Source organism: Ambystoma mexicanum, chromosome 12 (genome assembly GCF_040938575.1).
Source record: "Ambystoma mexicanum isolate Mex_15411 chromosome 12, UKY_AmexF1_1, whole genome shotgun sequence".
Taxonomy (NCBI): domain Eukaryota; kingdom Metazoa; phylum Chordata; class Amphibia; order Caudata; family Ambystomatidae; genus Ambystoma; species Ambystoma mexicanum.
In genome coordinates this window covers 372,231,143-372,256,448 of record NC_090936.1, presented here as the reverse complement: position 1 = coordinate 372,256,448, position 25,306 = coordinate 372,231,143, and the positions used below count along the sequence as shown (strand labels likewise).

The window sequence follows — 25,306 nt, the reverse complement described above, 5'->3', positions numbered from 1 at the left end:
TCCCCATCGAAGGGAATGTCCAGTATCTTCACCTGGACATCCTGACAGAACTTAGTGTCTTCATCCATCCCTGTCAACTAAGGCAGACACCGTTCCCCACCTGACGGAACCCTGTGTCGGCGACGTCCACTGCCACCATGAAGGCATGGTCGGATGCCACTTCTCCCTCCTGGATGAGGGCAAGGGCTTCCATCTTCTTATCGTCGGGGAGGAACTCCAGAATTGGTACTAGCTTGTACCACAATTCCCTGGCGTACCTGGCTAGAATTGCCAGGGCGTTGGTCACCTTGATTGTGGATGATGCCGTGTAACTCACTTTCTTCCCAATGGCGTCCATCCTCTTCCCCTCGCTGTCCGGAGGGACTGATGACGAAGGCGAGTTAGTCGACAGTTTTCTTGCAGCAGCCGACACCACTGAGTACAGTGATAACTGGGAAGCCAGGCACTTGGGTGCGGATTTCGGCACCCCTATACTTCTCCAGCCTGTCCCTCTTGGCTGGAGGCGTGCAAGGGTTCTTCATGAGGGCAATGCCCTCTTCCCAAATATTGTCTAGAAAAGGCACCACCATGATCATCTTCCTTTTGACCTCTTGCCTTTGATACAAGAAGCCCTCCTTCTTGGTTTCCACAGGCACCAACTGGAAGAGCTGGACGCCCTGGCGATCATGGAGTGGAACAATCCCACCGCGTCCGGTGGGGAAACCCTATGAGGAGCATCCAAATGTGGCGATTCATTGTCCGCTGGGACGAAGTCTTCTTCCTCATCCGTAGTCGTTTGCAGTATCCGCCCCCATACACGTATTAGGGTCTGCTGGGAGAGTTGGGGCCCGGCGTGGCAGAGGTGGTTGATATGGGGGTGTCAAATGATGCTTCCTCTTTTTCGTCGGCGGTTGGTCGGGGGCCTGGGGCATCCTCATCTGGATCTCCAACACCAAGGTGTGGAGAGTCGATAGAATGTCCAAGGAAATGTCCCTTGGCTGAGACGGTAGAAAAGGAAAAGTAGGCCCTGCGCCGTTGTCCTCGTGGACCGTATGCATCGACTCTTGATTCTTGTTGTCCGTGGACGAAAACTCCTTAGTTTGAGCGGCGACCTGGTAGGACTGTTTTGGGGCCTCCTCACTCCCCTCCCCCTTTTCCCTGATGAGGGGCCTGCACCGGGACCCGGGCCAGTGTCTTAACCCCTTCTAGGGTGCCTGCAGCCTTCTGCGGCGGTGTTGCACCGTGGGGGCAGGGACACTTTCTGCGCTGTGGGAGCCACCCTCGTAGGATCAGCGCCCGCAGCTGCCGTGGTAGCGGTAGCCGTTGACTGAGTTGTCAACAAAGACTTCCATTGAGCCTGCTTGAGCTGCGCAACCTTCTCCTACACCCTTGGCTTCTCGGATCCTCTTGTAGCTTTGCCAGGGTGGATGACTTCCTCTTCGAAGAGGAGCTTGATGGTAGGCTGGCTATGGAGGCAGAGGGTGATGTTGATCGTGCCCTATCTACTATGGGACCTACATCAGCAGCGAACCCGGTGGACTCGGACCTGCGGATGTTGGTCTTATCTTGGACCCCATGGATGGGGCGCCCTCAAAGGACTAAGGAGACCACTCGTTGGACCGACCGGTCCTTGATGAGGCATGACCCTACTCGGAGCACGGGTAAGAGGTCTTGTTCGAGTTGAGCCATGCTGCTAGCCAACTGTGCCTGAGTTTTGCTGTCTTCTTAAAAAAGCCTTGGCATATCTTGCACTCTACCTCTTTATGGTCTGGGTGTAGGCAGTAGAGGCATTGCAGGTGCTTGTCTTCTATAAACACATTCCGTAGCCCGCATTTGGTGCAGGGCCTGAAGAGGGACCTTCCCCCCTTCTTCTCTTCCGACATGGTCGATGTAGGCCTAAGATGGCCTTCTAGAATATTCGTCCTTGAGGGGCACGGAACTTCACCGACAATGGATCCCTGTTGCCGGCAGATGAGGAAAAGAGCACACTGGCTCTTTGGAACAAATATTGAACTTTTCTCGCCGAAAAACGTGAACAAATCATACAAATAGGTCAGAAAGCAACTCGAAGACTCCCAACACTGAAGCATGCAGTAGAAATCTGAAGATGGCTGCCAGAGGCGGGGCATAGGGAGAGGACTGTCATTGGATGGGGGCTATATGACCCAGAGGACAATGATTGGTTTATGGCAGAAATACAGTTTTTAAGTTAAAATAAAACAATTTTTTCTTTTACCGAGGATTCCCAGCCTGATGACGGGGAATATTCATGAACATGTGAATCCATGCCAGACCCCATGCTGGAGAACTTGAAATATCCTTCATCAATAGAGATGGAAAGACCCTATAATTGGTTTAGGGGAAAGGCGCACCACCCATTCTGCGGTGTGTCTCTCTCCCCTTAGCCAACAACGTTATGTTACATTACAAGGCTTTTATTCTGTGCCAAATCACCACTCTATTTGTCACTGAGTCATGACTTGTCCGAATGTTGGCATATTGTGCCCTTGCATGGGCTATCCAGACCTTAGTCTGCAAAGAAGGGGGTCAAGCAAATTAATCATTATTTTAATAATTTCGTCAGGGCTTTTATTATTTTCTTAGTATTATAAGCACGGTTGACCTCTTCGGACCATTTGATTTCAAATATAGCTAATAGTTGTCTGCGCCAAGTAAAAGAGACATGGCCACTCAGTCTCTCCCCGATCTAGCATTTATGGCATACGTCGGCATAAATATAATAAAATGGGTTATACGTAATTATAAAAAATGAATCCTTTAAGGAAGTATCATTACTTTATCCTAGAACGTTATCCACAGCAAGCAGGCTAAAGGCTCAATCGCAACTGCAATGAGGGACAAAGTGAACCTCACCTGGAACCAAAACCAACCTGTACCTATGAGCTATGCTGGATACCGCCACTGCCTTTTGAATTCTTGCAACTGGTTTATTGTGGGAGAGAGCACTCTTTTTAAGGGCGTCACATGGATATTCCCACTCTTCAGAGTCGAACGCATTTCCCCAATCCATGGAAACTACAGCCAATCCTTACTCTTCATTCATTTGAACTTGCAGGTAAACAAACCTCTCTGTTCAATTACGATTCGTTTTGGTAAAGGCTGTACATCGAAGATGGAAATCCAGCATACCTCGCTTTCCATGACAGTGTACTCCCATTACCAAAACAAACTGCAAATTCAACCTGCCATGTCCATGTTTGAGTTGGCCGATATAGGCACATCATCTCCTACCAAATACACTCCCCTTTTTCTTCACAACTTAGGGCAGAAATGCCACCAGGCAGTATTAATGTATAAGGTCAGGGAATTGGGTGTCCCCAATCGGAGCTGTGATACACGGTTCCTCTCCACTGTGCTAGACTTCACTTCACCCACACCGCAAACTTAATCAGCCCACCTTCATCTCCGAACACTTCTACATATTTCCACACCACTAAGAAACAGAATCTTGCCCTCCTCTTGCACACTAATGGGGTACATGGTGCAGCTATCAGAGTAAAAAGAAGATATATGCCACAGTGCACCATGAAGGCGCATATGACAGATCTCTGATTGAGGACACCCGCTTGAATCGACCTGAGCTCCCCTACAAGATTCAGTCATCGGGTGGCACGAGACAGACTCTTTCTCAGCAATGGCAGGACTGAACCTGGAATATTTTCCCCTCATTTATATTCCACTTTATTATGATACCATGATAAATGTGTTGCATTGTTGGGTGGGGGAGCGGTCCAGGTTCATACCTTAAACTAAAAAAAAAACCCAGAGAAAATGACTAAACCATAAAGTAAAACAGTGCTCTCAGGTGGAATGAGGTGTTCCTGCCTGTTCCCCATTAATGTCCTCCCTGCTGAATCCATACAAAGTTTTATTAAAATGTCCTTATGCAAGTTCCTCATTGAGAGTAGCCTATACGATGTACAATGCAGTGACTTTCTGCTTGGTTGAGGAGTTAATACGCTTCGGTGCAAGAGACTCTTTGAAAACAGATTAGCCAAGTGCAGCCGGATGACTTACTACCTTTGGTCCAAATGCCTCGATTTCCTGTAAATTTAGAGGTTCTTCTAGTTCAATCTTCGAGAGAGCACATGGCTCTGCTACCAACTGCGGCCTGGGCTGGTTCTAGCAAAGAGTATGAGCATAGGCTTCTAGCAAAGAGTATGAGCATAGGCTGTCCGTGATATAGGAACACACTGTGATTCTCCTTATGAGTGGCAGCAAACACATTGTTTGCCTTTGTCAGTTGATATTTTCTTCGAGGATCCCCCTCACTATTAATCGGCTAGGCCAGCAGCATGCTTACTCTAGTCCTTTATTATTTTATGTACAGGTTTGCTCAGCTACTGCTACACTCTCTCCCCGCCCCCCTCCCCAACCCCCGGTTTCCACCTTAACCTCGCTTCCTGAAGGCTGATCTCAGCATCTTGATGTCAGTTTCTCAAAATCTGTGATGCGTCATTTGGGGGGGTCAGTGATCTGCTTGGAACTCCTGTGCCGGTGCAGCATGCTGCCCCTTTTGGTGAGCCCTGCCCTATTAACCATGGTTTTGCTAAATGTGATCAACTGCCACCAAAAATCAATTTTGACCTCAAAAAGTACCTTTTCTGCCCCCTAAAAGCGTGTTCTGTCTAGCCCAAAAGTTAAAAAAACCTTCCTTCTCACAATCTTGGGCAGATCAGGTCATAGAGTGACTTAGCACCAGAAAGTAGTCACAAGGAAACAGAGTCACTTAACAAAATACCTCAAATAAAGCGATACATCCGAGATAAAAACAATAAAAAATATGAAAACTAGTACACTCAGAAGAACAAGTTACTTACCCATGGTAACGTTCTTTCGACTGGATGTTCCTCCCACATATTCCTTATCTTTGATATTTCCAATATCCAGCTTTCTGCCTCAGAATTCTTTTTTCAGCAGGGGGCACTGTGCGCCGATGCCTGTCGACTCGATGTCCCTAGGAGGCCTCCGTCTCGATGTCGATGTCACCGCAGGTATATGTAGCATGCGCAGCGCCCGTTGGCCTCCGTTCCATTTTGACGAGGATAGCATTACCTTGTATTTGACGGTTACTCCCCCTGAGAGAGCGTAGACTGCAACCGCAAGGGAAATTTTACTGCGGGGTAGATAAGGAATACGTGGGAGGAACATCCAGTCGAAAGAGCGTTACCATGGGTAAGTAATTACTAGGATTGTGTCCTACCACATATTCCTTATCTTTGAAACACTCCCTAAGCAGTTTACATAATTTGGAGGAGGGAGTAGAAATTAATGTGGTTATGTGTGGACAGAGTGCAACACTGCTTTCCCAAAAGCAGAATCCTTGAACGGAATCCCCCTCTGCAACGCAGAAGACGATGCAACACCCCTGTCGAATGAATTCCCCTTTGCAACGCAGAAGACGATGCAACACCCCTGTCGAATGAATTCCCCTCTGCAACGCAGAAGACGATGCAACACCCCTGTCGAATGACCTCTTAGATGTTCTGGAGGGTCTTTACCCTCCAGTCTGTAACTTTCCGATATAGTTAATATAATCCATCTGGAGATAGTATGCGTGGTGATGGCCAGTCCCAATTTGTAACCTAAACAGCCCATGAAAAACAGGTCTTTCTGCATCAATTTTGCCAATCTGGAGATGTAAAAGCTCAGTGCACGTCTAGGGTCAAGTCTGTGAAGTCTTTTTTCTTCCTTCCTGTGGTGGAGGATACAAATATGGTAATGTTATTGTCTGAGTAATATGAAACCCCAAAACAATTTTGGGGAGAAAAGAAGGCTTTACCTTTAGTACGCAAATAACAAGGGGGGGTCCTGGGAAACTCTCTGCCAGACATGACTGCTGGTTACAAGAGCCTTACCCAGAGTACTACTCTGTCTTTACGAAAGACAGTATGAGGATAAAGCCTCTAGCTCACTCTCCCTTCGGGCTGATGTAATGCCACTAAGAATACAGTTTTCCGAGTTAGAAGTCTTATTGGACAAGAATGTAGAGGTTCGAAAGGAGCTCCCACCAAGTAGTTTAACACCAAGTTGAGATCCCATAGTGGGACTTGCAACGTGGTTGGAGGGTAAACATTAGTTAGTCCCTTTAAAAATGGTACTACTAAAGGAATTTTAAAGTAGGAGACTTCCTCTGAAGTGCACTTAAAAATAGAAAGCGCTGCCAGGTATCCCTTGATGGTACCAATATCGAGCCCCAGATTGGCTAGATGCGATTGAAAGGATAACACCATAGGTGTGTTACATGAGAAAGGGTCAACATTCTTATCTCTACACCAGCTGCAGAACTTATTCCAGCGGCAGCGGTATAAAGATTTGGTTGCTGGCCTTCTGGCTGAAAGCAAAACCTCCATTATGTCGCCCGGCAGGTCCCAATCCTTGTATCTCAGCCTCTCAGAAACCATGCGTAAAGGCTGAGAGCCCTGATATCCGGATGGAGAACCTGACCCTCCTCTTGCAAGAGAAGGTCCTCTATTTGTGGAAGACGAATCAAAGGGCAGATGGACATGTCCAGAAGGTCAGGGTACCATGTCCTCCTGGCCCAGTCCGGGGCAATTACGATCATGGATTTCTTGAACCTTCTCAACCTCCTGATTACTTGAGGAATCACGGGGACTGGAGGAAAAGCGTCCAGCAGTGGAAATTCCCAGTCCACCATGAAGGGATCTCCTAGAGCTCCTCTTGGGGGAAATTCCCTAGAGCAGTACAGTTTGGACTTCCTGTTGGCCTTGGTCACGAACAGATCCACCTGAGGGGTTCCCTAAAAGGTGAAGATCTCCTGAAGGACTTCCTGAGCTAATTCCCACTCGTGGGAGACTGTGCTCTGCCTGCTCAGAGCGTCCGCCGTTGTGTTCTTCTCTCCGGCTAGGTGAACTGCCGACAGATTCCTTCTTGTATTGTCCAGAACCAGAGCTGCATTGCCTCTCTGCACAGTGGTAGTGACCCTACACCTCCTCTCTTGTTGAGGTAGTACATGGCCACTGTGTTATCTGTCATTATCAGGACATTCTTTCCCCATACAGAGGGCAGAAAGGCCTTCAGTGCTAGTCTGATTGCCCTCAGTTCTAAAAGGTTCATATGTAGTTTGGACTCCAATGGCCAAATTGTTGGTATGGGCTCCCCACCCCGCGAGTGAGGCGTCCGTCACTACTGTTATCTCTGTCCATGGTTGCCAAAAAGGTTCTCCTTTCAAGATGTTCTCCCGACAGCACCACCACTGAAGGTTCAGCGAGACTCTGCTTGGGATTTGTAGGAGATCTAACATCCTTCCTGAGAACTGTGACCACTGGGTCGTGAGAACCCATTGGAGAGATCTCATTTTCAGGCGAGCCTTTGGCACCAGAAAAAATGCAGGATGCCATGAGGCCGAGCAACCTCCGAAAATCAAAGACCGGTAGATGTTGGGCATTTTGGAATTTTGTCATCATCTGCAGAATGTCCTGAGCCCTAACCTCTGGTGGCAAGACTTTTCCCAGGGATGCATCCAGGACTTCTCTGATGAACTGGAGTTTTTGTGATGGTATCATGTGGGACTTCTTGAAGTTGAGGGAGAAGCCCAACCTGTGGAGGGAGTGACAGGTGAAGCTGAGATGTTCCAGAGCCTGTTCTGGGGAACTGGCTCTGATTAGCCAATCATCTAGGTAGGGGTAGACTTGAATCCCTGCTCTCCTGAGACTCGCTGCCACAACCGCCATTAGCTTGGTGAAAACCCTTGAGATGGAGGCCAGCACAAATGGCAGAACCCAAAACTGATAATGAGAACCGCCAACAGCAAACCTCAGGTACTGTCTGTGCTTGTGATGAATCGGCACATGAAAGTAAGAATCCTGAAGGCCCAATTATATCATCCAATCCTGAAGCTGGAAAGCCTGAAGGATCTGATAAAGAGTTACCATCTTGAACTTGTCCTTCCTAAGGAACTTGTGCACGTTTCTTAAGTCCAAGATGGGTCTCAATCCTCCATCCTTCTTTGGAATCAGAAAATATGAGGTGTAGCAACCCTTGTTCCTTTCCGCTACAGGTACTGGTTCTATAGCACCTTTCTCCAGCAGGGTTAAAATCTCCTGTATAAGGACCGCATATGGAATCTTCAAAGAGTTGTTCTCCGGTGTTTGACTCTGAGGTTTTTGCAGAAAAGGTAGGCAGTAACCTTGGGCAACTGTTTCCAATGCCCAAGCATCTGAAGTAATAGCTTGCCATTCTGTCAGATGCTGTGACAACCTGCATCCTACTGCCGTCTTGTGTACGAAGACCTCAGAGGGGTTTTGGGATGGCTGAAGATAAGGCAGCCGCTGCTGTTGCGGTCTTAGTACCTCTCCCCTATCCACCACGGGGGAATCTTTTATGTCCTCTTTGAGCTGGCTGTCCTCTGCCCCTTCCGAATGCGGAATATTAGCAAAAGGAATGTGGGGCGGTTTGGAGTTTGTCTTATTGCCGCTCCAAGGGATTTGGCCGCCGTCTTGGAAGTTTCTCCAAACTTTCACTAGCTTTATTTCCAAATAAATGTGTGCCATCAAAGGGCGTGTTGAGAATCCTGGATTGTACGTCTGGGGCACATCCTGACTTTCACAACCAATCAAATCCACAAATCACTGTACTAGCTGCCATAGCTCTGCTGATACTGTCAACAGTCGAGATCAGTCTGGAGGGATTCGCACATAACGTCTTTCCAATCCTTGACAATGTTAAGGAAACCGTCTCGTTCCTCCCCCTCAGGGATATGGTCAGCCGCCATAGAAATGCACTCCCAAAGGATGTGGGTAAATCTCACTAGCGTGCACGTTTCATTGGCAGATTTTAAAGCCATACTGCTGGCCGAGAAAACCTTCTTGGGCATGGCGTCATAACGTTTATCATTTCTATCCTGCGGTATCTTAGGATAGGTATTTTGTCTAGCCGAGGAAGTGGCTGTTTGCACTACCAGACTTTCTGGTGTAGGGTGCTTAGAGAGGTAAAAAGGGTCAGAACTAGAGGCTCTGTATTTGGCTGTTAGTTTTTTATTCACAGCTGGAATAACCTCTGGTGTTTCCCAATTGGACACTCTCCTTTGCAAAGCCTGATGGAAAGGGACACCTGGGTCATCCTGCGGCCCTTTGTCTAACATATCTGTGAGATCGTCCTGTACAAAAATAGGGATGGGTCTCGACCATTCCATATATTCCATGACCCTTGTCATTAGCTGTCCCTATGTTACCTCTGCATGGTCTCCAGGGTCTGCCCTTTTTCCAAAATCAATCTCAGGAGAGGTATCAATACCACTAGCTTCATGAAGACATTCTTGTAAATTCTTCATGCAAGTGTCCTCTGATATAAATTCGTCAGGAACTGATGGTGACCCATATTGCAACCCAAAGGGTCTTTCTTCCTCAGAGGACTCCTCTGCGTCTTCATAAATTGAAGAGAGTGATTTAAAGTAATCTGCTCGTGGTAGAGGTGTATACGTTTTTTCAATTGAAGTAAGTATTATGGTAGTCATCAAGGGAGCCGAAAACGTCGAAATTGGCGCCGTCGACGGCCTCGACAAAGGCTTTGATGGTTTTGATGATAGCGTCAATGGCTTCGACAATAGCGTTGATGGCTTCGACGATTGTGTCGAAAGGATTTACATATATGGCGCCGTGGAGGTAGACACTCGAGGTGTCGATGACTTCTCCAACGGTATTGGCGCTGATGGTGTCGATGATGCACTTTTCGGTCCTGTAATAGAGGTTTCCTTTGACGTCGATGACAATGCTTTTTTTGTTTTTGAGGAGACTTTCTCTCGACTCGAGGGATGAGATCGCTCTCGAGGAGACTCAGCGGCCGGGTCTGAAGACGCACGGCTCTTGTGCCGAGGTCTTTCGACTGGAGCATCGCCTCTAGGTGCTGTCGAGGGGGGCAAGGCCGCCTTCTCGAAAACCTCTAGCATACAGAGCCTAAACTTCTCCCACTGTGCTGGTGTAGTAGATTTGGAAGAACAAACAACCCGTTCAGGTGAACTGGACGACAAGGTAGATGGCCACCTATGGCGCCTCTTTTTTCCATGCCTCAAAGTCGAGGAGTGGTGCAAACCATTTCTCGAACGGGAACATTTAGACCTCTTTTGAGGAGGAGAAGTTGTTCTCGACTTTTCTGATGTCTTTCGTTTAGATGGAGTAGAGGGGGACTTTTGAGGCTTACCTGTTGCCAACTTCTTTCTACGCTCTCTCAAGGCTTTGGCCGTCATCCACAGGCAGTCCTCGCACTGCGAACACAGAGGATTTGATCCCAAACACCACAGGCAGATCCTGTACGGGTTCGTCACGGACATCTTTGCACCTGATCGAGGAGTGAACAACGCCGATGAGGAAGCCATATTGCGTAGAAACTCGAAGTAATAATGATGAATTTTCGAGGAAAACTCGAAAAAGATTTTCGAAAGTATCCCAGTCAGGAACTAGGCATTACGCATCCGAAGCTGTGAAGCGCAGAAAAAAATGGAACTGAGGCCAACGGGCACTGGGCGTGCTACATATACCTGCGGTGACCTCGACATCAAGACGGAGGCCTATGAGGGACATCGAGTCGACAGGCATCGACACACAGCACCCCCTGCTGAAAAAAAAATTCTGAGCCAGCGAGCTGGATATTGGAAATATCAAAGATAAGGAATACGTGGGAGGACACAATCCATTCGAAGTTTGGTTTCCTTGAAGGACATGCATGCTTCAAAATCACTCTAACAAAGCCAAGAGTCGTTTCTTGGACATCTTACGTTGTGTGTTGCTGGAGAAAGAAGAGAACATCATTAACATTGAGACAATGGTATGACAAAGCAGGCCATTGGAATTTTCCTGTCAGAGCATCATCAATTTACAAATCACTTTAGCAAACTAATAACCAAAAAACCCTTTTACCAACTTTTACAGGATAAGATGGTTCTCATCCATATCATCGTGCCCGGATATCGACCACATCACCTGCATCGGTGGAACACACACAACCAATGGCAAAACGGCATTGGTGTGCTCCATTTCAGATATGCTCATTAGAACAAAGGCTAAATCAGCATTTACGTGCTTACAAAGTAAACAAAAAGACTTTATTTCAGATATTTTGGTTTTTCACGCTCTCCCTGGTCACGGAAATCTAAGATGCCCATGAAGGGAATAACCATCATTGGCAGATGAACTTTCAGCTCCACCAAAGAGCATCTTGCTATTAAGAACACCCAACGTTCAACTTTAATGATACACTTTGCATGTGTTGTCTACCGACCCAAATCTGCTTCTTTTCTTCATTTATTTTTTTCTTTTCCTTTGAATATTAATTCATCATTTATCTGTGAGGCCATTAGTTTGTTGAAGTTGGCATGTAGTGGAGGAAATGATTGCAGTCCCAGCAGGCCCACAGACTTCTATTGAAGCACTACATACAAATTCTTCTTCGACGTAACTTCATCCACTCGAGTGCATGTCCTCAGAATCCACCGCTGGAGGTTCTGCACGGAGTGAAGTCAGAATCTGCAATGATGGCATAGGTCCTAGGCCTTGTGAAGCTGGTCTCTCTCTGCCCATCTGGAAAGTACAAGGTTTCGTGAAGCAATTCTCTGACCGCCAATGTGTCCTCTGCATCTGCAATACACACACACAAGAAACCTTCATTAATAGGTGTCGGAAACCCACTACATTACTCATCAATATCAAAATGTTCTTAGAATGATGACAATGAAATGGGGACACTGCTAAAATACCTGCAACCACAGAAGACGGAGATTGAAAAACTGGTCTATAAACAAAGGTGTTGCTCAGAAAAACAAGAGAAGATTTGGGAGAATTGGTCCTCAATGCAAAGATAATTACAGCCTCATTAATGTATCAGAGACTCAGTGGGATTAGGGCACGGATAGAGCGGGTTTATTGTATAGATGACTATGAGGGACATTGAATATTCAAACAATCTGGTGTCATGGGGTAATTTGAAGATGTCGGGAGGCAAGAGTGTTCTGGTTTGGTTAGGTGGGAGAATTATTTTATTTCTCTTGGACTATGTTGTAGATCAGTGTTGGAATAATTAATAATGTATGAAATAAACATGCATTGGAAGTGCCAACTATTTGTGTAGGCATGGGAAAGGCATTTGCCAGGCACTACTTTAGTGCTATTAACTGGCAATCGATGATGCAAGTACATGGGCATCTAAATGGCAGTATCCAGCAAATGCCTAGTAATAATACACAAGCCAAAACAGTTGGCTTTGCCAATGCCTGTTTTTAACAGGACTTCAGAGAAGGACACACATAGTGCTTCTAAATAGAGTGTCTGAAGGCAGACCTGGTTAAGACATTTTTATTACACCAGTAGCATGTTTACAACTCCAATTAAGTCATTAACTCTCGGAAGACTGCTTTGAAAAAGGGCTTGCAGGCACTTTGAGGGCAAAGTGTGATGGTAAGGCTAGCTTAAAGCGAGCTCAAAGGGCAGGAACTGGCAGGGAATGGCCATGGCGATTAGCATGGCAATGGGTGGGCAAATAACCAAACAACACCTACAAGCTTTGTGTCTGTTCTCATATGCCATTTCTCCCCATCTGTACTCTAATGCAAGTTTCAGCTGAAAGGTGGCGCTAAAGATATTGGGGCTCGTTACAAGTTTGGCTGTAATACAGCACTTATTCCGCCACTGCAGAATTACCATTACTGCTGTGGTGTCTGGCGGAATCGCTACCATGTTACAACTTGGTTGGAGGGCGTACCCACTATTGGCTGTACCGTTAATTCCATCTGGTGGAATTACCAGCAAAGACCAAGTACACAACAGTAAATCCGCACATATTAATCGGAATAACCATTTACTGCTGGGTCAATCAATGCCAAATCCACAGGAGGAATTACTGACAGCGGACTGACCGACAGCAGAAATAACATCATCACAGGAAAAGGAAGTACTGCAGTAGCCATCTTTAAAAACACAATCCATTGAAAATCAACCTATAGAAGTGCCATCCATCCCCAGAGGCAAGCACAATTATGTCTGCAGGGCAGGCCAAGTCGAAGGTTCCTACTATGCATGTGCAAAAACTCAAATTCGGTGATCAGGAAAAGACAGTCCAAGCGGAGCAGGTAGTGGCCCATTCTGTTGAACTCTATGAGTCATAACAACAGAAGACCACCCAGCAGCGTAAGAATGCCATCTGGGAAGGTATTAGGGACAAAGTGGTGGATGCAGGCCATATCCCACGTGACACATGAGGAGGAGGTGGAATAACCTCAAGGCCCAAGCTTTATTTCCAACCACTGCAGTGAGACAGCTGACACAGGTGAAGGAAAAGTAGACCCTCTACAGCTGACCCTATGTGAGGAGAAGGTCAGTTGCATCCTCCACATGGTGGGTCTGGAGGGTGTGGGTTCGGCTTAGGTCGGAACCAGCAGCCAGTGAGAACCTGGTGAGTATATGAGTGAATGATGGGCCCATTGCAGAGCATGTAGACATACACAAACTGCCATCCATGTGACATTGCATGCCATTACATCATGAGTCATTGAAGCTGGGATCCACCTTACGTTCCAACCAAGTAGGATGACGAGGGCATGACATACGCAACAACCACTATTGAAATGTAACTAACAAGGACTGACACACATCTGCATCACACTCACAACCAACCCTTGCACGCATACCAGTCACCCATGCACAGACAGTGCAGCAAGCATGGTACCAAACATGCACTGCATGTCAAACAAAGAACACCACTTGACGTGCGTCTCTAACAACCACTGCAACTGACCAATAGCTACAAGGCTGCCATGGAGACAAGGTCCAACCTTATGCCGTCATGACTCCATCACAACTAGCAGGGCACCCCACAGCTGACAGTACTACAGGATACGCAAGCAAAAACCACCCTGCCCTACATGCGCACACGTGACCCTGCATGTAAGTGATGCACATAACTGCAGGATCCAAGAAAGGCAAGACCCCCACACTGACCATATGCATGCACATCAATCAATGCTGTAAACTGTCATACTGTCAGTCACATGAAGTATGCCCCCCCTGGAGGCCTAGCACCCTGCGGCCCCATAGTACACGCAACACTACATGACAACACACCTACCATATTTCCATGAAAGTATTGACACCCACTCATGTCTCCCAACAGGCACACAAGACACCCAGGAACCCTCTAAAGGTGCCAGTACCTTGGGCACACCAGCACCTGTAAGCGCTATACAGGCCACATGCCATGGCTCGTTTTCTTAGTGTCACTGAGAAAACAAAAATCCAATGCGACAGTGCCGTCCACCTCCAAGGCCACTGACACAACGGCCACAATTCAGCCACCTACTCGGGTCATTACAGAGGCTACAGCTCCATCCGCAACAGGGGCACCCCCACCACTGCTGGGGGCTCAGGAGTACTACACACCGTCCTGAGTGCTGACAACATCCAGGCATGTGCCCAGCCTACTGCACCTGCTGCCACTGTGCAATCAAGAGTCTTCCTTATCCAACTCAAGTCCTGCATGTCCCCCTGTGAGACAAGTCTCACCGGAATCCCCCTGTGCAGCCTCTCGCCCATGCAGTCCCCCCACCGCCCCCTTGTCATTTCGCAGTGCCATGCACTTAGAGCAGTACGAGGACACGGGTGACCATGTAGAGCAGGCAGGCTAGGCATTGCACAATGAGCGTGTGGGCCCACAACCATCTCATGAGCTAGTCCAGGGCCCAACATTGCAGGCCATTTGGGAGCGGCTGGACAGGATCGAGGAATGGCAGGCTGAAATGCGTGTCATTGCACAGGAGCAATTGTGACATTCACAGGCCATGAGCAACAATGATCCAGGGGGCCTCTAGGCGTGGCCACAGCCATCCATTGCACACAAATGCAAGTAACACCGTCATCAGCCAGAGGGTGAGTGAGCTTGCTGAACAAATCTCGGCTTCATACGAGACCATGGCCAGAGTACTCAATCTAACTCCTCCTGGGCAGTGAGCCAGACAGTTCCATATCAGGCACCCCTGCTGAAGGGGCGGAGGCCAGCATGCCGCCCAGGTGCTCACAGCGCTGCACGTCTCATGCTGCCATGCCTCTGCCAAAAGGGCACAAAGGGAAGCGCCAGTGGTTCAGCACATGGGACATATCAACCACGGAGATCCCCAAGGTTCTGTCCTTGGCCCCTTTATTTTCTCACCCTATACTTCCTTCCTAGCTCCTATCATCTCCTTTTTTGGTATCTCGCACCATTTCTACGCTGATGATGCCCAGCTTTTCCTCTCCTTCTCCTTCTCTCCCGACATTCACAATAAACTCTCTTCTTGCCTTTCTGCTATCAAATCCTGGATGTCCTCTCACTTCCTTACTCTTAATGCTGAAAAAACTGAACTACTTTTCTTCCCTGCCAACACTCTTCCTTCTCCCTCCCTCCCATTCTCTTTCCCCCCTCCCATTCTCTTTCCCCCCCTCCCAGCTCTCCTTCTCTCCCCATGACAGTAACCTTGGTCTTCAGATTGACCCTCACCTCTCTCTATCTCACCACATATCTCTTACTGCCAGATCTTGTCGCTTTCACCTCTACAACATTCGTAAAATTCGACCCCCCCTAACCTTTCACGCTACTAAACTCTTAATCTCCTCCCTCATCTTCTCCAGACTCTTCTTCTGTTCCTCCCTTCTCTTTGGACTCCCCTCCTCATCTCTCCCCACTCAAATCTGTCTACCACTCTGCCATCCGCTCAGTCTGCCTTCTCTCACCCCTTGATTCCATCTCCTCTTCTCTCACCTCTCTAGGTTGGCTCTCTTTTCACTCCCAGCTCTGTCTTGTTTTCAAATTTTTCGATTGTCTTGCCCCCCTACCTCTCCTCCCTTCTTACATTCTATGCCCCTTCTCGTTCTCTCCGCTCTGCTAATCTTTTCCTGCTCTCTCCTCCTCCACCACCACCACCCTGCGCCCCCTCCCGCTCCCGCTCTTTCCAACTCCTCGCTCCCTTCCACTGGAACCGCCTCCCCCTCCACATCCGTTCTTCTCCCTCCTACCCTTTCTTTCGCTCTTCTCTAAAATCTTATCTTTTTCACTCCCCTCCCTAACACCCTTTTCTTCCTCTCCTTCTCCCACACCCTCATTCCTCACCTCTTACTCCCCCTCTTCCTTCCCCTCTCCATCCTCACTACCTCCTTCCCCACCCCCTGCTCTTATCTAGTCTTATTCTTTCCTCTCTTCTTCCTCACACCTTCTTGCCTTCCCTCTTACTTCCGCTCTTACCTCCACTAATACCTACCATTCCCTCGGACACCTATGCCCCTCCCTACTCCCTCCTCACCTCAGCAATATTGTAAATTGTTCCTTATACTGTTTTCGAGTTGTGATTCAATTGTCATCTTATGCTTGTTGTATTTTTGCTTGTTCTCATGTAAAGCACTTTGGATCAAAGGGCTATATAAATTCAATAAAATTCAAATATCAAGAGTGTGGGGTGGGGATGTATTTGGGGATCAAGGTTTGTTGATATGAAAATAAATCACTGTTGAGTCCACATAATTTGTACTGTGTTTATTCTATGGTGATGATACATGTGAATTCAGTGAATCAACAGTGACGTTATAGGTGCTAAGTCAAACAAAATTGTCCATGAGGTCCTGGCGGACCATTCGTCCTTCCCGTAACTCCCCACGTGTGTCCTGGGGTACCCTGTATTCACGTGCAATGTCTTCCTCGTCAGAGCCAGTGGGGGTCCTCATCTGGAGGCATTTGTATGTTCCTTCGTATGCACATGTTGTGCAGCATTGTGCATATGACTATGATTTTGTCCACTTTCTCAGGGCTATACATGAGTGCACCACCTGTGTGGCGGAGGCACCTGAATCTAGCATTCAGCAGTACGAAAGTGTGCTCAATGTGCCCTGGTGGGCCTCATTATATGCAGCCTCCTGTGGTGTACCAGCGTTCCTCAAAGGTGTCATCAGCCAGGGTAACTGCAGGTAGCCTGAGTCACTTACAAGAAATGTAATGTACAATTTCGAGCACAAGCACCACATTACCGCAAGGTAAGCCATAAGGGCTTCACTCGATACTTTTTCTATCTAAAAGGAAATAATCATTTTGGAAAAGTAGAGGGAAGCAATCCTACCCAACACTGCTGTGAGGAGGCGTTTTTGTGCGCTGGGCAGCCTTTTCTCTGTAGCTGGAGTCCCTGCATATTGCATTTGGACTGAACTCATTGTGCCCTGCTATCTAACACAGCTAACACAGCTTTTGCAAAGCCACTTCAAAAATGGCTGACACGGCTGCTTCACGGCGAGCAAAGCAGTATAGAGCTGCTGATCCCCTCTGATTGACTGCTGCACTGAAGACTCAGTCTGGGTCACCGACAGGTGGTAAGACGGACCCTCCTACCCAAGGCCCCGTTACCAAGGCCTCTGTCTGAGCCTGTGAGCGTGCCGGAGTGACGAGCCCTCTTGCTTGAAAACCAACATTTCACGTTCAAAGGAAACCCTGCCTGCATCCAGCTGTACCGGTAAGCCCGACCGAGTACACGTACCCCTGCTTTTAACCCAACCACCACTCGCACCTCAGCGCTACACACCTTTGACTGCTTTTCCACCTGCGCCAATCGGCATCTGCTCACTACCACCTAAAATACTCTTTTTTTAAATTCTTTATTTACATTTGTCACTGACGAAATAGACATCAACAAATAAATCAATTAAAATACATCAAGCGGCATACAAAGCATCTACAGAAATAGAAATGAACTAACTAGAACATTTTTCAACAGCCGCCAAAGAGACCATCTCATCAATCCATAAACACCCGAATCAGGTGGGACCCGGGACTTCCATCCCCTCAGAATCAACTTCTTGGCAACCGACACACCCCTAAACAAGAACTTTTTTTTCAGAAATGGATAAATCATCAAGTAAGACACCGCTTCCCAAAACCATCGTCTTGAAGTCCAAGTCAATACTGCGATCCAAGATCTGCAAGCACATATTACACACCTCCTGCCAAAAACCTCTCACTCGAACACAATCCCACAGTAAATGTTCAAGAGTGCCCAACTCCACAGCACAACACCAGCACAGATCCTAGTCAGACATGCCTCTGTTCTTGAGCCTCTCCGGGCACCAGTAAACCCGGTTTAGAATTTTAATTTGTCTGGAGCGCTCACTCAAATTAATCTAACAGATTCGCACAAATCTCAAGCCACGAATCTGCAGTGAGTTCATATCCCAGCCTTCTACCCCACTCATCAAGCAGGCGAGTGTTGTCTCTGAAATTAGCAACCATCCAGCGATAGATCTTGCTTGCAATAGACTGACAGGGAGGCGTTCAAGTGCACGATGAGGGGTGTTGTTTTGGGCTTATCTTGTGGAAGGAGGAAAAGATCGACGAAGGAACGGTTGGAGACTGAATTATACATTGCCGAGGTTATGAATAGTTTGGTGCGTGATCCGGATGATGATGACAAGAGAAAAGAATTGAAGAATTTGAAAAAAGATTTGAATGATGTTCTGGGTGCTAGAGCTGAAAGAGATTTGTTTAGGATCAAATGCGCCTACTTTGAGAAGGGAGAAAAATGTGATAGGTGGCTTGCCTACAGATCACGACAACAGGCTTCAGACAGGGCTATTACGTCTATTAAGGATGCGAATGGAGTGGTCACTTTTGATCCGCGTGCAACTGATACTGTTTTCGGGGATTTCTACAAGACTCTATATGAGAGGGAATCTGGTGCATTAAATCGTGATTGCTTCTTTGTTGGTTTGAATGTCCCAAAAATTTCGGATGAGGAGATGATTGGTTTGAGTCGGCCAGTGACTTTGGATGAGATTAGAGTGGCTGTTTCCTCTCTGAATTCTGGGAAAACGCCGGGACCTGATGGCATACCGGCCGTGTTCTACAAGATTCTTCCGGAAGCCGCGCTGGGGCTTTGAGGAATATGTATGTTGAGTCTAAGGAGGTCGGTTTTCTTCCAGAGTCCACCAATCATGCCACTATTTCTGTATTTCTGAAAAACGGGAAGGACGGTCTCTTACCTTCCAGCTATCGACTGATAAGTTTGGTGAACACATACAACAAGATTCTGGCTAAAATTCTTGCTTTATGCATTGGAGATGTGATTCAACGGCTTATTGACACGGATCAATCTGACTTTATTAAAAATCGGAGCACTTCTAGCAATAGTCGAAATCTTCTACTGACTATGTCACAGACCCAGAATTTGGATGAGGATGTGGCTGTGGTTTCTCTCGATACTGAGAAAGCATTTGATCGTGTGGCTTGCCGATATATCTTTACAGTGTTAAGAGCAATGAATTTGGGAGATGAGTACATTTCCTGGGTTTCCCTTCTGTATGCTCGTCCCACGGAAAATGTTAGAATGAATGGTTTGATATCTGATGGTTTCAATCTATGGAGAGGCACCAGGCAGGAGTGTCCGCTTTCACCCTTACTTTTTGTTCTAGCCATTGAACCACTTGCTGTAGTCTTACGGGGTGAGTTGTGTTTGAAAGGTGTGTCCTACCATGGAGTTGAACAGAAATTGTGGTTTTATGCGGATGACCTTTTATTAGTCCTTCGGGATCTGGCGACTTCTTTGCAAGCATTGATGGACATCCTGGATTGTTTTCATGCGGTGGCTGGCTATAAGATAAACTGGTCGAAGTCTGAGATTTTACCGATCACGGGCAGATGTGATAGGTCTATGGTGGCTGGCTATGGTTTTCAGTGGTGTCCTTGCAAGATGAAATACTTGGGAGTTTGGTTGACTCCGGTAATAAATGATATGCAGGAGGTGAACTTGAGTGAGGTTTGTCTTGAGTTGAGATCTTCTACGCAGCGCTGGTCAGCTTTGCGGCTGTCGTTATGGGGCAAGGTGAACGCCCTGAAGATGGTTGTGGCCCCCAAAATCAATTATATCTTAAGTATGCTCCCCTTGAGGATCAATGCATGCTACTGGAAATTGATTGATGAGACTCTTCAATCCTTCCTTTGGGATGGGAAACCTCCTAAATTCAAATTGTGAAAATTACAGTTACCCGTGGAGAGGGGGGTGGTCCTCAATTTTAGGGCATATCATCTTGCCTTCTCTTGCCGATTTTTGCTTCCGTTTCTGGCTGATTCTCTGTCTGGTTGGGCGGTGGCGGAGGCGAGCACTTTGGGTCCTCTTGCCCCGCATGCTTTGCTTACGACAACTGGTGGACGTGGTGGGAAATCTTGTTTAACTGGTTTTCTGAGGGATTTGTGGAAAGACCTTCATAATATGTGTGGCGCGGTTGCTTTGAAATCTCCTTTGGCTTCGATTTGGCTTAATAAGGCAGTCACGGAGGGCGGCAGACCTATACTGTGGTCGGAATGGTTTGTTGGAGGAGTTCATTGGATTGGGGATATCTACAGAGATGGGAAATTGATTGATTTTGATGTGTTGTGTTCAACTTTCACTATTGAAAACCCTTCAGTTGCAGACTTTGGGAAATTGAAGAGATACGTAGGTGAGGTGGATTTGAATCAGTCCTTGGTATTTGAGTTTTTTACCACCTAAAATACTTGATGCTAAAGCATTGCCATGCCCAGCATAGATCTAAAAAAATGGATTCCCGAGGCTGGCCTTAACTGTTGACTTCAGCTGCAAGTTTTCTAAAATTTATTTTAATGTGTTTGCAAAAAATCAAATCTAGTTGCCCCGATGTGCCCACCTCAGTCTGTAACTTCTGACTGCAGATATGAGCTTTGAAAAAGTGACTTCTGACATGAACTTCTAAAATCAGTGATTTTTAAAAAGTGATTTTAGATGAGTTTGCAAAAAATTCAATCTAGTTGCCCTGATGTGCCCACCTCAGTTTGTAACTTTCAACTTCACCCCAATCACAGCCACTGAAACTGCCAAGATCATTAAAGGACTGAAAGCTTCAAAATGCCAAGGAGACATTTGTCCGGCCACCTTCATAAAGGACTGTGTCGATAAAAGTGGCCCGTTTATCACAACGTTAATCAACAACTCCTTCTTAACTCGGAATGTCCCAGAGAATCTGAAAGAAGCCTGGGTGCTCCCACTCTCAAGAAGCCCACACTAGATGCCAGCATTCCCACCAATTACCGCCCCATCACAACCGTACCCTTTCTCTGCAAAATACTTGACAGAGCAGCCTATCTGCAAATTCAAAATTATTTGGAAACCTACAAGCTTCTGGGCCTCTGCCAATCAAGCTTCCAGCCCTCTTGGACCTAAAAATCCATATGGACGAAATAAAAAAAAAAATGGCAACATGACCACCCTCCTCCTACTGGACCTCTATGCAGCCTTTGATTTGGTCAATTACAAAATACTCTACCAACATCTCTCCTCAGCTGCCCACTTCTCGGCCAAAGCCATAGCATGGATAGACTCCTTATTGACTAACCGCACAATGAGAACGGCAGCCCCCTCTGCACCAGTCACCTGTGGAGTCCCTCAAGACTCATGTGTCTCACCAACACCGTACAATATCTTCACCAAATCCCTCTTCGACCTCCTCGATGTCCAGGGTGTTACCTACACAAACTATGCAGATGACACCCAAATCCTCTTACCCATCTCCGGCAACCACAACACTGATTCCATAGCGCTAAACAAACTATGCCAAACTATCCAGGTCTGGCTGGCACAACATGGACTATGCCTAAATGATGAGAAAACCGAACTAATCCTCATTGGTACACACACTCAGCAGCTCATACAAAGCCTTTTCCATCGACGGGAATTGAATTAGTGTTGCTGCCAAAGAGGTAAACACCTTGGGAGTATACCTAGACTCCATATTATCTCTAATCAGACAGGTAAATGCTATCGCATCAGCAGTAGCACACAATGCAAAACTGATTAATGCATGCAGGCCATTCCTATCCACGGACAGCTGCATCACACTCGCTCGAACCCTCATACTATCCAGGACTGACTATTGCAATTCCCTCTTCGCAGGTACCAATGTCGGCAATGTAAAAAAAAACTCAAGGTCATCCAAAATAATGCTGTAAGGGCAGCCCTAAACATCTCTAAAAAGTACCACATTTCCAGCCAGACCAAACATCCACTGGCTCCCGATCCAAGAAAGCATCATGTTCAAAACGGAATATTGACCCACAAATGCATTGCAAAGCCTGCCCCCACCTACCAGTCCAAACAAATCTCGAATGCACAATCCTCCAGACCTACCCGAGATGCCTATTTGCAACTACTCGAGATCCCTAGATACAAGCACCAGAAGGCAGGAGGAAGCAGTTTCCGTGTGATCACAGCCAAACTATGGAACGTTCCCCCCGCAACCCATCCCCCTCTATTCCTAAGAGCTGACGAATCCTTCCGGTCATTCTTCAAAGGCCTCAAAACATGGCTATCTCACAAGACCCCCAAATTTAGCTGAACACACCATACCCTACAACTTTGGTACTGTCATTTCCACCTTATTAGACATCTAGCTTTATATAGCTACCCCTATATAACTTGTACTCATCACTTAAGCTCTGAACCATTGCAACCATTACCTGTAACTAATGAACTACTTATGACTGTAACCTTTTGTAACCATCGGGCAACCACTGCACCATGTAAACCAGCGCCCAGATGCCCTCGGGTTCGGTGCGCTTTACAAATGACTAAATAAATAAATACAGTGTTAGACATGGCCGTTTCTGTGTATGGGTACATGCATATGGGCCTATTGTGCCATTGCCCTGTGTGCACTCATCTATGCATGTGGATGACGCACCTTGTATCAATTGTGGTGGAGGGGCATTGGTCTACAGAGTGCACTTTCAGTCATTCAAAGTGTATGCAACATCATTCATCATGTGTTTGTCAATGCGCTGACGTCACCCATGCAGGTGACACTATGGAGATGGCAGTAGGCCATGTACAGCCCCATGACCATGCATTCGCAGGGAATGGCTTTGACAGGTGCCTTGCTTGGTGTCACTGATTTTGTTCTGCTACCTTGCATGCCAGGATGTCCTATGGAGTCACCTGAGGTCAGTATGTGTCCTTGGGTAAGTCAGTCATGGCTCCTCACCTATGGCTTAAGTTACTTACCTATAACTCTTGTTCTCCAGCATGGGTCTGGCATGGATTCACATGCTCATTAATATTCCCCGTCAGGCTGGGAATCCTCAGTTAAAGAAAAAAACTGTTTCACTTTAGCTTTAAACTGTATTTCTCCTCTAAACCAATCACTGTCCTCTGGGTCATACTGCCCCCATCCAATGACAGTTCTCTCCCTAAAATCCACCGCTGGTGGCCATCCTCTGATTTCGAGGAACGAAAGGACGACGACCGACATTGCTGCAGGGTACCCAGTGAGCGGGCCGTCTCTGTGTCCGTTTTGACCACTTGCAGAGACTTGTCAATGGTCTTGCCAAACAGGTTCTCATCATCAAATGGCATATCCAACACTTTGTACTGAACGTCTGGTCTGAAGTTCGTGGCTTTTAGCCCTCCCTGCCACCGAAGGGGCACTCTGTTGCCCATCTGCCAAAACCTGTATCTGAGATGTAAACTGCCACTGTAATGGCGTGGTCCGAGGCCACTTACCTTTCCTGGAACAGTGCCAGAGCGTCCACTTTCTTATCAGGTAAGAAGTCCAGAATAGAGTCCAGTTTATACCATAGCTCCCGGTCATAGCGGAATTAAATGGCCAGGGCGTTAGCAGCTTTAATAGTGCTGACAGCAGTCTAGATAATCCTTTTTCCCATCGTGTCTAGCTTCTTCCCCTCCTGATCAGAGGGCCCCATGGACGACGACAACGGATTTGCTGATCGTTTCCTGGCTCCGGCTGAAACCACAGGCACTTGGGTGAGAGACCGGGACCCGTTTTTCTTCGAGTCTATCCCGTTTGGGCGGAGCAGTGCCTGGGGTCTTCATTAGGGCCAAGCCCTCCTCACAGATACCACAGAGTAAGGGGACAGACATGATAATCTTCCGCCGGGACTCACGTATTTGGTAAAGGAATTCTTCCTTTTTAGTCCTCGGGTACCAGATGAAACAGCTGCGAGGCCCCAGTGGAGAGGCCCTGTGGGGTTCATCCGACCCCAACAGCTCCTCGTCTGCTGGCACAACGTAATCTTCCTCGTCTGTGTCCGTGGCTGTCACCGCCGTATTCGTACCCGTGTCTGTGGGCATTGCCGGATCCCCAGTCTGAGTAAAATCCCAAGGTGGAGGTGTCAGTTGATGCCTTGGGCTTGCTAGATCCTTTGCCTTGCGCTTGCACCGCGCTGCGATCTTGGGGGCTCCTACAGTGCAGGACCCGGAGTGGGAGGCAGTCTCTGCTGGATTTATGAGACCAGCATGTGCAGCGTTGACGGCGGGTTGCCGCTGGACTAACACTGTTTCTGCCACCTGAGATCCTGGTGCCACCAGGACATTACAAGTCCCGACGGGCCGGGATATCGATATCAGGCGGCGGAAAATGTTGTTCCCCATTCCCATGGAGCCCCATATGACTCCATGGGAGTGGGAGACGGAAGCACTGGCTTTGTTAGTAACAGTGCCAGTGCTGTGACAACTGTGCCTAAAGGAGCCGGTGCACTTGGCAGGTTAGACCTGCAGCGCAGCAACAGCCCCGGCAGACGCAGTTTTAGTACGGCAGTCTGGAAAGGGTGCCAGTACCTTGCTATGGACCGCTGTACTTGTAATGACCCACATTATGTCCAGGGACACATCCTTTGGCTGCGATGTGAGAGGTTCAACTGTTGGTGGTTCAGTATTGATGCACCTTCTTTGGCGAGGCAGTGGACGGGCTCCCTCTGTGGAGACCCCCACTGAGACGGGTCCCTGACCCCCTTCATGGTCCGAATCATAATCTTCGGGCAGATCATCCTCGCCCTCATCCGAGCTGGTATAAATCTGCACTGGCATCTCTAGGACAACACACAGACTCGTACCCTTCTTAGGATCAGCAGGAGCCTTACCCCTTACCCTCTGGGGAGACTTCAGGGGCAGAGCTGTCCTCTTTTCAGGAGCCTTCGTAGGTGCTACAGCAGCCTCCTCATGCGTTGGTGGCAGTGACACTCTAGGAGTAGCTGTTGACTTAACCCTGGACACCACCTTTGTGTCCAGTCCCCTCTTCGACGAAGAAGTGATGGCTGTCAACGAGGTAGTCGATGAGATCGTCGACGGAGTGGTTGTAGCCTTGGTCGTTGTGGGTGCCGATGATGAAGTCGTTCTGGCTGGCCGAACCGTTGATGATGATGATGGATCGCCGATGGATGCAGTGAAGGGTCGCCTTTCGATCTTTCCTTTGGTGCCTTCTCTGCCGATGGTAAGCAGAGTTTACACGGAGTCAAGGACCTTTGCGCTTAGAGGGAGCACCCCTCACCGATA

General features: G+C 47.6%; 1 protein-coding gene across 1 annotated transcript in view; it reads right to left on the bottom strand.

Annotated features, from left to right (window-relative positions):
* Positions 1 to 11,037: 11,037 nt before the first annotated feature.
* ITFG2 (integrin alpha FG-GAP repeat containing 2) overlaps positions 11,038 to 25,306 on the bottom strand; it is a 1,163,252-nt gene continuing 1,148,983 nt past the window's right edge. The window contains exon 12 of the mRNA XM_069628496.1: positions 11,038 to 11,591. Within this exon, the coding sequence (XP_069484597.1) occupies positions 11,437 to 11,591 (155 nt within the window). The 3' untranslated portion in view covers positions 11,038 to 11,436. The remainder of the gene's footprint in view (positions 11,592 to 25,306) is intronic.